Source organism: Chaetodon auriga, chromosome 14 (assembly GCF_051107435.1).
Source record: "Chaetodon auriga isolate fChaAug3 chromosome 14, fChaAug3.hap1, whole genome shotgun sequence".
NCBI classification, from domain to species: domain Eukaryota; kingdom Metazoa; phylum Chordata; class Actinopteri; order Chaetodontiformes; family Chaetodontidae; genus Chaetodon; species Chaetodon auriga.
Window position 1 is genome coordinate 5,380,743 of NC_135087.1, and position 12,428 is coordinate 5,393,170.

Consider the following 12,428-nt stretch of genomic DNA (forward strand, 5'->3'; position numbering starts at 1 on the left):
GATCATATCCACGTCTTTATGATGCACGAACACATGGATACTAGCACACATGGACACTAATAATGCTACTTCAGAGAGAATCCAGTAAGTTACCTGTCAAAACAAGTTGTTTTTGGTTTTTTGGACATGAATTTGGTATCATTTCCAGATTTTTGTGAATTACATTAATTACAAATAACTCAGGACGACATAATAATCTAATTTCTTCTGCGTACCTATTCTGCACCACTTCCAGATCCTCCAGCTTCTCGGGCACCTCTAATCCCACCAACCAGGTCTCCTTCTGGCCCATCCAGAGCTCACAGGCGTCTGTCTCACTGAAGATGGTGTACAGGGCCATAGTGTCGTCTAGCTTCTTCTGTCTCAGATCGGCCAGAGACATGAGCTCCATGTACAGGTCCTTGATGTCTTTCAGACGTCTCTGGATATCAGGGGTGTTTTGGAGCTCCTCTGGCAGCGCATTGGCCTGTTTGGATAGAGCATCTATGGTGGCTCCGTTCTTGATTGCTTCATTCTTCAGGTCGTTGTGCTTCTTCAGCAGCCGCTGCGTGGTGTACTCGTCATGGCCCACGTCATCGCTGCTCATCTGCCTCTTGGCGTCCAGCAGCCAGGCCTTGAGATCATCGGCATCTCCCTGAAACTGAAAGAACCTCTGGGTGTCCTGGAGGTTCTGTTTCCGAAACGCAGCCAGCTCCTCCAGCTGCTGCCATTGCCTCCTGATGTCGTCCATGCATTCTTGAACCTTCGGGGAGCCGAAGTGCTTCGCCTGGATCATCTTTTCTCCTTCGGCCAGGACCTGTTCGAGGTTGGCTCGACGGGCTCCGAGCTCGTCCTCGAAGGCGCTGTGTTTGCTCTGGAGCACCAGCACGCTTGTCAGGTCCTTGCCATAATCCAGGGAGGAGAAAATGTGCTCCTTCTCTCTGATCCAGCTCTCCAGCTCCGCCACTTCCCACAGGAAGTTCCAGAAGCGGCGGGACTGCTCCAGGCGGGCCCTTCGCTGGGCCGCCAGGGCGCAAAGCTCCTGGTAGCACAAGTCCAGGTGCTGCACCCTGTCGTGGATCACCTGAGGATCACATGGCTTGTAGCCTGGAGAGAAAATCAAAATATAATTGTTATATATATATTTATTCTTTTCACTGTCTCTGCTCGCTTAATTTTTTATAGGATTACAAATATATGCAGATACTCATGTTCATATCTATAACAAAACCACCTGATTTACTAATATAATATCTGTAGTGGGAGAAAGCCTAAGCAACCATGGGGAGAGCAAACTCTACACATGAAGAACCAGAGTTACAGCAGTAACTACTGAGCCAATGTTAACCTCTTATGAGTTTATTAAAGTTAGCAGCTTGTCTAAAATGAAAGAAAATTGATTGTACTTTCAACAAATCAAGCTTAACTTCATAGACACAATAGAGTTTAATGTTGTCTTTTAAAATAAAATAATAGGAGATGTCTGATCAAATAATATGAAACAAGACCAGACAATGCAGCTTTCAGTATTTTCGCCCTGTTATCCAGACTCAATGCTACAGACACATTTGGTGGGTGCTCAAAAAGTGCTGATGTTCAGTACTCTGCCTTGGTCAAGGTCCATGGCCTACAATCTATATGGTGTCCTCATGCCTAATAAAACCAGGACAGGAGTTATAATGAGCCTCTGCACTTACTATCTCCATTGGCGAACTTGAGAGCAGCAGCACTGGCGCTCTGCACTCTGTCTGCCTGCAGAGCGATGTCATTCTCTAACAGAGCGTGTTTCTGTAACAAGTCCTCCACTTCCAGCAAGTGTTTCCCAAAGTCAGGAGACAGAAGTCGAGCCTAAAGAGAGGAGGTGGTGGTCTGATCAGCTGAGTGTGTAGAAAATACATGTTATCAGTAGATGAATATTGCCTCCTGTGCTGTACCTTCATGTCATCCATCCAGCTGATGATGTACAGCATCTCCTGGAAGATCCTCTGCAGGGTCAGGTTCTTATCCAGACGCCCCCTGCGGGCCTTCAGCAGCTCCTGCAAGTAGTCCCACAGGCGCAGGATGTTGTCTTTCCGCACGTCGATGCGTTTGGCGTCATGATATCGCTCAGACTCCAGCTCCTTGGAGATGTTCACCAGGGCCTGAACGCGTTCCTCATACGCAGCGATGTCCGTCTCAATGGCGTCGTGCTTCTTCTTCGCTGCTTCCACTGCTGGCAGGTCGTAACCAAAGTTATCCTGAGGGGAGAGGAGCAGAGAGCAAACATCATCAGATAAACAAAGTGGGTTTACACTGAACTGCAACTTTTACTTAAAGGTGCCTTTGTGGAGCTTCCATTTAAAGAAATAAAAGTTAGATTTACATTCAGTGTTTCTCATTAAAACACTCTGAGTGTATCCTTGAGCTCCATCAGATGTGCTGAATGCATTGTCTTCCTCACAAACATTAGTATTTTAAATCCAGTGTTGTTTACATCCATGTTTTGTAGCTTGCAGTCTTCTTCCCTGCCTTTGAGGGCACATTGCAGCGTATCTTGGAGCATTACTGCCACCTGTAGGTCACTGGAATATAGTGTGAAGCCACTGGCAGGCCTGTGTACTGTGGCTTCCGACTTTTTGTGATCATCCCTCCATTTTTTCATGGCAACCTGTTTCTGCTCTTTATCTCTCATTATCAATGTGCAAACTAACCTAATACCTGCTGTTATACCTGTAATTTTTATCTCTAATTGAGAGGCACCTCAGAACAAATACCAGATAACACCAGCATAGTGTTCTCAGTTGGAGGCTTCTTCAGCTCCGCTGTGTGTTTTGTCACATGTTAATTGCTACTGCAACACTTCAGTTTCCATCAGGGGATCAACAAAGTCAATGTATCTATCTAATAACATCATAATGCTCGTGGTTTTGTTGTTGATGCTGTACCTGAGCCACTAGTCTCTGGTTCTCCAGGAGCCAGGTCTCCCTCATGGCAGCCTTCCTGTCGAATCTTCTCGCCATCTGTTCCAGCTTCTCTTGTCTGATCAGCTCATCCCTCAGGACTCGCTCCCGCTCGTGCTCCGCCCTCTCCAGACGCTCCCAGGCCTGCACACATGACGAGATGCATCATGAGAGTTCGCAGCTTTTGCTCAGTCGGGGGTGTAATAGCAATGTGACGCTTTCCATTTCAGACTTAGAAGTTCTCTGCTTGATCCTGTTCACAAAGACCTCAGAGGTCAAGGTCAGCTTCAGAACAGCTCCTGAAGTTGGTTAAGTGTTATGTTCAAGGACGCTGTAGGGTAGACGTGCTGATGTGCAAACAGGTTTTTCTTTAAATGACAGCATATCATATTCACTCACTGCAAGGACCTTACAATTAGGGCTACAGCTGACCATTATTTTCATTATCAATTGTATTCTTTGCATTTCATTTGGTTTATGAAATGTCAAAACTAATTGTGAAAAATGCCCATCACAACCTCGGAGAGCCCGAGATGATGCCTTCAAATGTTTTATTCCAACTAATAAAGAGGCTGATTTAATCTCAAAATAAATGAATAAATGTTCCCAATTAATTTTCTGTCAATCTAACTGACTCCTTGTTTCAGATCTGGTTACATTAACTGTGATTACATTTCTAATTTTGAGTTATATCAGAGGAAATAGATCCCTGTGCTGCGAACATGTTCTTTCTTCTGAGAAACACATTTTGATTTTCTTGTCCCTGCAGTAGTCAGACCTATACTTTCCTCCACAGATGACTTTTATTGCACAGTTTACTGAATGGCACTGTCACATTAACAGTAAAATTCAATTCATCTGTGGTTTAATTGTTGCCTTGGGATTGTGCTCTGCTAAATGAATGAATTTTGTACATCTAGCTGAGCTTTAAACCACAGACTGAGGCACAAGCTTCACAGGAAGAATCCAAAACCAAACATTTTCTTTATCGAGACTACAGGTGAAATGATTAGTCCAGTAATCAGCGAGCTGATTAGTCTGTTTTTTGTTTTTGTTTGTTTTTTTTTTAAGTAAAATGCCAAACATTCCCTGCTACCAGCTTCTAAATTATGAGGATTATGTGATAATGAAGGGTCTTTTGGGGTTTTTTGTGGGCAAAACAACATGATTAATCAATTAATCTAGAAAATTATCTGAAGATTAACTGATAAGGGATAAAAACAAACATGATTCTCCTCCTCACCCTGTTGATATCTGCGACCAGGGCTCCCTCTTTAGGCGTGTAGACCCTCTGGTTGTTGGCCCTCATACGACTCTGGATGGTGAACAGCAGCACCTCGAGGTTTCCCTTCTCCTGGAACCTGAAAGAAAACAAACACAAGTCACACAAAACCACATCCACGTCCACTCACACATACAGTCCAGATGGTACAGATAGTTGTGTGAGCTTTTAATTTGAAGACATGTTTGTTGATCTTCCCTTTTCCAAAACACATTTATCAATGTATGTAATGTATTTCTACTATAATTTAATGTTATTCATTATTGCAACTATGTATATAAATTATAAGAGTAATTATGTTTTCTTTTTCTTTTTTGCTTCCTTTCAGTGTCTAAGTTATTATATTGCTATTTATTTATTTTTCCATTTGTCTAAATGCAGATTAGTTGGGCTGATATAAATGTGTGATTATACATCTGATCAGGAACGTGTTTAATATCTGTTGATGACAAAATCAATAAAAGAGATCTGAACTTATTTTAATATGAGGCAGTCCATGTGCATTTATTAAAAAGAAAACAGTGACTGATTTGAATCACTTTAAACTGTAAGTTTGAATTTATACTGAGTGGACTGAATTCGGCTGGAAAGAAACCCAACCAAAAACAAGATATCACATTACAGAATACATTAGGTTACATACAAAACTTTTTTTTAAAGAATAGCTATAATTTGCAAACTGCGATCCCTCTTCTGTTTCAATGAGGTTTAATGATGCTATCTTGTGTCCAAAATTAAAAAGTTATTGAGGGAAAGTTTGAGGTTTGGAGTTTTAATTAAATTGCAGAGAAAACCCAAATCCAGTTGCTCAGAAGGTGTGTTGAAAAGTCGTGTTAATTACAATCGCAATTGTGTTTTTTCAGTTTTTTTCTGTTTGTTAGTTGATATTTAATAGAGCTCATAAAGATGAGCCATGTATTTTCTTTTTCTCTTAAAGACTAAAAAGCGCTGGACAAAGAAAGCAGATTAGAATAAGAACAGAGTGTAGTGTAATGTAATGGGAAGGTATCTTGGCGGGACTCACTTGGGAGGCTTCTCTACAGTGCGGTAGGTGTTGAAGGCCTGAAGCTGCTGCTGAACTCCCGTCAGAGAGTTGGCAAGTTTCCGGTTGTTCAGCACGATGATGGTCTGCTCGATCCACGTCAGCAGGTCTGAAGCCAGCGTCTCGTACTTATCAATCATCTTCTCGGTCTCGATGGCGTGATCCAGAACCTGGAGAAGGAGGTCAAAGACAGTGAGGGCAGCAGGCTCAACAAACCTGACATATGAGTAAACACGCTCCATCTTCGCATCTCACCTTTCCCACTCTCTTGCCCTCCACAGCGAGCTGCTTCATCTTCGAGAAGTAGTGGTAAAATGCCACGACGTATGTGATGATGGACTTCTCATCTGGGTTCTCTGTGAACACATCTACAAAACAAAACAGCACACAAGTCAGTAACAGCCAAGCCGGAGACAACTCTGGGCCTGAGGTCCTTTTTTTCCACCAGGCTTAAAGCTCATAAACATTTAGTTCTCCATGAAGGCGCAGCCTCCATCAGTGACTCGCCTTCTGGGTCTAACAGTTTGGTCACGCCAAGCTTCTGCTCTGCTACGTTAAAGGCGTTCTGGAGGTTGTGGGTCGGGTTGGACCTCTTCAAATTGTTATACTCCACCAAATCAGGCCTAAGAGAGAAAGAGGGGGCGAGTAAAGAAGAGAAAAATGACAATGAGGCAGTAAAAGAGATGGAGAATGAGGCAGAGAAACACTAAGCAGACGGGTTTCATGTGTGTTTACATTTCAGAGCTGGTGAGAGTGGATTTGACCATTCATCTCCCCTTACCGGTGTTTGTGTATGAGAGCATTGAAGGCCATGCCATCTTTCCAGCTGGTGGTGAAATTTGTAATGTTGACATTGGGATACCTGCAAAACAAAAGCCAGGGCTTGTCACTGATTGAACATGGGGGACATAGCTGAGAGGCTCCTGTTTTAAATCAGTGTCTGGGATCTGTTCTGCTCCTCAACATGTGTATCCTAATTACCAACCACTAATTTCTTGTAGCTTCAGGCCTGAGCAGCTGAAGTGTTTTCCCACAACAGCAGCATTTTGTGATTTGCACCCAAAACATATTCAAGAATCTTGAGAGGTAGAAAATTTAGAGGCAAAGATGCTGAAATATGAAATTAGCTGAATGCTAGCAAATCACATTACTTGAAATGAAGACCTTTAACCTTGTTCAATAGCCTACCACCACCTCTAAGTTTCACTAATTAAATGAGTGTCATTTTGAGAAATACACTGCTTATTTGTTTTCTTGGGGTGAGTTAAATGAGAAGATGAACACTCTGATGGCTGTAGGGTAAATATGAAGCTATGGCTAGCAGTTGGTTAGCTCAGGTTAGCTTAAAGAGTGAAAACAGGTGGAAACGACTAGCCGGCTCTGTCCAAAGACAATAAAATATGCTCACTAACACTTTTAAATCTTCCTTATTATAATGCTTTGTCTTTTCAAGATGTATGCTGCTTACTTGCTTTCTTATGCAGATGAGAAGCTCAACACCACACTCATATTTGTAAAGCTACAGCTAGCAGCTAGTTAGCTTAGGTTAGCGAGCCTGGCTCTGTCCAAAGATGACAAAATTAGCCTACCACCACCTCTAAATCTTACTAAATGGACAAATACTTTGTCGTTTTGAGAAATATCCTGCTTATTTGCTCTCTTACGGCAAGTTAAATGAGAAAATCACAGTAAATATGAAGCAACGGCTAGCAGCTGGTTAGCTTAAAGACAGGTGGAAACGGCTAGCCTGGCTCTGTCCAATGGAAACTACATTTGCCTACCAGCACCTCTAAATTTCACTAATTGAACAAATATTTTGTGGTTTTGTGAAAAATGCACCTGGTTAGCACCTGGTTACTTTGGGTTAGCTTAAAGACTTGAAATGGAGATAACTGATGAACTTACAGAATAAATGTAATTAAAAATTCTAATGAAAGAGAAAGTATTTGTGGTTGTGACTGCTTTTGTTTTCAACAATAAAAACTGGAAAAATAAAAATAGTATCTAATTTGTCTTATTTATAGAGCACTCAAAGATGCTTTACATAACAAATTAAACATGTAAACAAGAAAATTAATATAAGTACGGGACATAAAATCAAATATTAAAAGCAGTTTTTAAAGGTGAGTTTTGAATGGAAGTCTAAAAGACGCACCAAAAAATATGTCTAACCCTCAAGAATTTACAGCTGTGCACAGGAGTGGATCCTCATGTGAATTCCCCAAAGGGTATTTACAACAGCTTGGTGATGCTAAAGGTCACGCATTCCACTTACCCTGCAGTTTTCATCTGACACCACAGAAGAAGAGCGTCCTTGGCTGAGCGTGTCTCCTTCTGGTCCGCCTGGCCCGTTTCCACAACAATGTCCTGGATCTGATGAAGAACAACGAGCACAGCTGGGTGGTAAATAATGAAACTTCACTAATGACTGTGAGGTTTAAATCAAAAAAGAAATATCCACAGCAGAGAAGAAAAAGCTAACTGGTGGTAATGTGTTTCTAATAGGAAGCACCGGTAGGGAACATTTTTGGTAAAGTGGCACAAAAACCCCTTAGAAATACATTATTTATCAGAGCTTACACAAGCACTTAGAGGTTTTTATTTGTGTAAAACAAAACTAATCTCGAGTGATGGATCATCAATATTATTAGCCGACTGGATTCTCACATATCTAAACCTGGGGTCCGGTTGATGGAGGGAGGGGTGGTAATTATTGAAGTTCTTATTTTCCCACACAGTGGGCCAGTAATTAGAGCAGTGATGTGATCTGAGAGACAGGCCCTGAGAGAGGGCTAAATTTAGCCAGCTTTGGTTCTCCTTGGTTTATGCAGACTGAAGAGATGCAGACAGGACCAAGTCAACTCCTTTCTTTCCCTGTTTTCAGTTTTTTTTTTCTCTCTTTTGAGAAGTCTGAATAACGCAGGAGGCCATATTGTTTGAACTAGCATGTCTAAAAATAACGGTGTTGCTGTCAAATTAAAAATAAATATATGCCCCCTCCAAGAAGATGAAAGAGTCAGACAGACATGTTCTGATGTTCTGGATGTGCTTCTAACAGCAGATAATAATGGCTGGAACCTGAAGGCATCACATTCGAGGAAAAAGAAAAAGTCGAAAACATCCCAAGGCTGCCTGTTTCTGTTTCTGTGCTACATGCATTCACACCCCAGTAAGACTAAAATGAGCTAGAATACTCTCTGAAAAAGCCTTTATTTAAGCTAAAAGCATGTTTGGGGAAACATTTTTTGGAAAGAAAATGTCTGCTAACTGTACTCCTTTACTGCCTTCATTATATACAGACTACAATACCCATTGATTAACCAGTATCTGGCAAACTGGCACTGCACATTATGGACATTAAATACATAAATGCATACATTTATACTGTAGTATAGAGTATATACTAACACTGCAGTATAATAACTATATTAATGTTATTTAAAATACATATACTACTTCAGCATTCAGCAGTTACACTACCAAACCTTTTACATCATTTGCGTAACTTTTTGTGTTTTGTTGTAATGAAAAGACCTGAAATCACTTTCAATGTGATGATAACATGCTGTATACAGGCAAATGTGCGCCTTCAGTGTAGCCAGGCTCTTAGCTTACCTGGAAGCGAAGGATGATGGTCCAGATGAGGCCGAGGATGAGCCGATGGTTGCCGTCAACGATGTCGTGGGAGCCCATGTTCTCCAGGTGGACCCTCTGTTCTTTGAGGAACTGCAGAGCCTTGTCCACATTCTCCAAACAGTGGATACGCATTCGACCCTTAGTGGGTTTTGGCTGAAGACAGAAATGAGAAAGAGTGTCGGAGAGATAATGCAAAGAGAATAAAAGGAGAGGAAAGCCCCGAAAATGTAAGGTTCTTACCAGTCGTTCGCCGGACAGCACCTCCAGCAGTTTGATGAGCATGCGTCCATCCCGCAGGTCCAGGTAGAGGTCAGAGATGCGACAGCCGACCCGGGACAGGATTGAGTTGACCCACTTAGTGAAGGTCTTCTTCTGCACCGCCTCACGCTCATCTGATGGGAGCACAAAGTTAAGAAAGAACATGAAAAACCGTCTGCAGAACAGCAGCACTGCAGCTGATGGGGATTAACTGTCCTGCTCAAGGGCACTTAAGATAGTTGGAGGTTGAGGAAATCTTACCACTTAAATTAATCCTTACTACAGAGCTGAGCTGCCTGGACATCCCCAGTTATCAATACCAGCGAGTGAGCAGCAAACATGCACTCAGAAATGACTCTTTGGCTCCATTAATTTAATCCGAATAACAGTATTTCTACCTTCACATCAGCTCTGCCTCCAGGAAATATGATTTCCATAACCGTAACCAATGAGGCAATGGGCACAGACATGTACACAGCCCCCCACCCTCCTACATAGGACACTGACATGAAAAAGTGCAGGATTTCACTTAAAAATAACATACAGACTCACAAAATATCCCTTTTATTCATCACATATGACAGTGAAGTGTGTGGCGGTGCATGTATCTAGACCTCGCCCTCTGCCTGTATTTTCTTGTTATTTCGCTGTGGTCTGGACCTTTCTGGGCATCAACCTTTGGGCAGAGTGTGTGTGGCCTTCAGCCAGTAACAGCGTGCAGGGTGTGAGGTCAGGACTCTGTAAAAACACAGCGACCAGGTTACATCGCGGCCTCCATCGCCCTCCTCTGCTCCCGCTCTGTGTGTCATGGATGCATAAAGGGCTGCAGGTCTGTTTGACTGAGGGTGGGGCTGAGCTACATGCATGCACACACACACACACACACACACACACACACACACACACACACACACACACACACACACACACACACACACTTTTTCCGTTTCCAATTTTACTGTACTTGAAATGCTACTGTAACCTCAGTATGCTGCGTGGGCGTAATATGAAGAAAAAAACAAAGAAGTCTCTGATTGGGTTTGGTTGGCCATATTAAAAAATGTGTTGAGGACAGTTTTCACTGAGCTCTGCGAGCGTCCAAGAAATGTTAACAGTCACTTCAAACAGGGACTCTTCAATAACGCAGCCATGTCCATAACTAAAACTTCAATTAGTCTTTAATTAAATGGACAAACTTTGTCACAGCGCTGCCCTGCTGGCTAGGACGGCCTCGCTGTGACACTCAGTCACTTTAGCACTGTGGTGTCAAACAGGGACACGTTAAAATGAGGCCACTTTAAAAGATCTGGACCAGTCACATTACCCCCGCTGAAAATTTGTGCAGTCTTTTATGCTGCTGAAGATTTTGCTCAGTTCTCAGAGGAGTCACCGCTGGTCAAGCCTGCTTTGGCTATGCACACCATCAGAAAAGGACACTTAAACCATCTGTCTCCTCATCCTCCTTGCAGAGTAGAAAAGGGAAGCGATGCTGCATAATAGCATCACATGCATAACGTGTAAACACAAACAAGCTCTCTGCATAGTGAAGCGTAGGTGTACAGTGTTTATGCCGAAGTTCCTCGACTGCAATTGTGCATGAAAACTCAGGAATGACAGAGCTGCAGAGAGAGCGAGCACCAGACCTGGAGAGGTTTTTGGGAGGATGAGCGCTGCCCACATGGCGGCTTTCCGGGCTCACGCTTCAAAATCACATCTCAGTGCACGGCAGATGTGCCTCCTACTCAGCAGCGAAAATAACACCAGTTGTGATGGGACCATATGTCAGCATGACCCTGTGTTCTCCACTCCACTGTTCTCCGGTGTTTATTTTGTCTGTGGACACACTTCGTGGGAATGGGAACAGTAGAGGTGTGAGTGGGCGTGTGTGCGGTTGGATGTGCGTTTAGTAAGCTTATTAAAATGCATCACATCTACCTGCATGATGAACTTCCTGTTATAAGCACAGAATAGAGAGCAGAGTAAGAATTGTGACCAAGGCGTGTACTGAGCAGGACCGTTTACAGTTAAATCAACCTGTTAGCCCTGTTTCTAGATTGTCTGAACCAAACTTTTAGCATTTCTTTACTGCAGTTTCTTGTCGCTGATCGCCCTCCATGTGCACCAAAAATGATATATCTGCAATAAGCTAACAACAGCCCAGTCGATGCGTTGATTTAGCTCCAGAAATAAGGTGCAGAGAAAACATACATCCAAAGCAAAGTGTTGACTTAGACTGCAGCTCAGACGCACACATGATCACTTAAAATGTTTCTGTAAGGTTTCATTCCAACACATCAAACACAGACTTTGGATTTCTAATGATTGATTAGCCAATGTTTTTACTTTACCAATGCTTAAAGGGCTTGGCAGTATCCTTAAAATCAATGTCACAATATTAACGCACACATAGTAATTGATGTTCAGAGCAATGAACTCTGTTTCACTGTCATGTAGATAATTGAAGAAAACAGTTCATGGGTTAAATGAAAATTGATGAATTAGATCTAATCTTGTCAGTTTAATTACTTGATTATTTATTTATCTATCAATTGGTTTATGCAACAGGGTCAATATGGATAAAAACAAAATGTTGCGACAGATGTGCTTTATAGAAGGCATCTGGCTGAAAACTGTCTCACACATCCCATAAATTTACTGGCAACTAATAATAATTGAGTATGTGTCAGAAAGGATGAGCGAGTCATCACATTCTGTTTTATCTATGTTTCACACAGTGTCCTACTTTTGGGGTTTTAGTAATTTTAAGTAATTAATAGTAGTAGTTGTCTGTATTCGCCCACAACTCCCAGCAGATACACACACACTCACATCGGCATACACACATACACACACAGCTCCTTAAAGTTTATCAGGTCAACCACTGGTAATGAGACATTTCCCCTCCGTCCTGACACGTGACTTCCCCCTTGGTCCGCCTGCCACGGTTTGCCCTGTTTATTCCTGAACCCAAATATGACGGCAAACTACAGAGTGCAAAGGACTGCATCCTTAATGACTCGAGTAATAAATGATTCAGACCCCGAGGCTGTGGAGAACAAGCCAGGAGCAGCTAAAGAGCAGGAACAGAAGAAGAAGAGGGAGGAAACGAAAGGAAAGGAGAGCAGAGGATAAGTTGAAGATATCAGATGAAAGGTTAAGAAGGATTCAATAAAACAGAGTGAGACACAGGAGGAGACACAGACTGAAGCAAAGCTAAACCAGGGAAGAGAAAAAGAGGGCGGGCGATGGAGGGCAAGAAGAAAGTAATGGAAGGGGAGACGGAGATGCAGGT

At 42.5% G+C, this 12,428-nt stretch overlaps 1 protein-coding gene across 2 annotated transcripts in view; it reads right to left on the minus strand.

The window, feature by feature from the left end:
• Window positions 1–12,428, minus strand: part of sptb (spectrin, beta, erythrocytic) — a 43,126-nt gene that overhangs the window by 18,478 nt on the left and 12,220 nt on the right. For both annotated transcript variants that reach the window (XM_076748728.1, XM_076748727.1), the window contains 12 exons: window positions 9,119–9,270; window positions 8,858–9,031; window positions 7,518–7,615; window positions 6,024–6,104; window positions 5,750–5,865; window positions 5,498–5,610; window positions 5,225–5,412; window positions 4,162–4,279; window positions 2,904–3,062; window positions 1,914–2,216; window positions 1,677–1,827; window positions 216–1,086 (listed from right to left, as the gene is read on the minus strand). In XM_076748728.1, coding sequence (XP_076604843.1) covers window positions 216–1,086; window positions 1,677–1,827; window positions 1,914–2,216; window positions 2,904–3,062; window positions 4,162–4,279; window positions 5,225–5,412; window positions 5,498–5,610; window positions 5,750–5,865; window positions 6,024–6,104; window positions 7,518–7,615; window positions 8,858–9,031; window positions 9,119–9,270 — 2,524 coding nt within the window. The remainder of the gene's footprint in view (window positions 1–215; window positions 1,087–1,676; window positions 1,828–1,913; window positions 2,217–2,903; window positions 3,063–4,161; window positions 4,280–5,224; window positions 5,413–5,497; window positions 5,611–5,749; window positions 5,866–6,023; window positions 6,105–7,517; window positions 7,616–8,857; window positions 9,032–9,118; window positions 9,271–12,428) is intronic.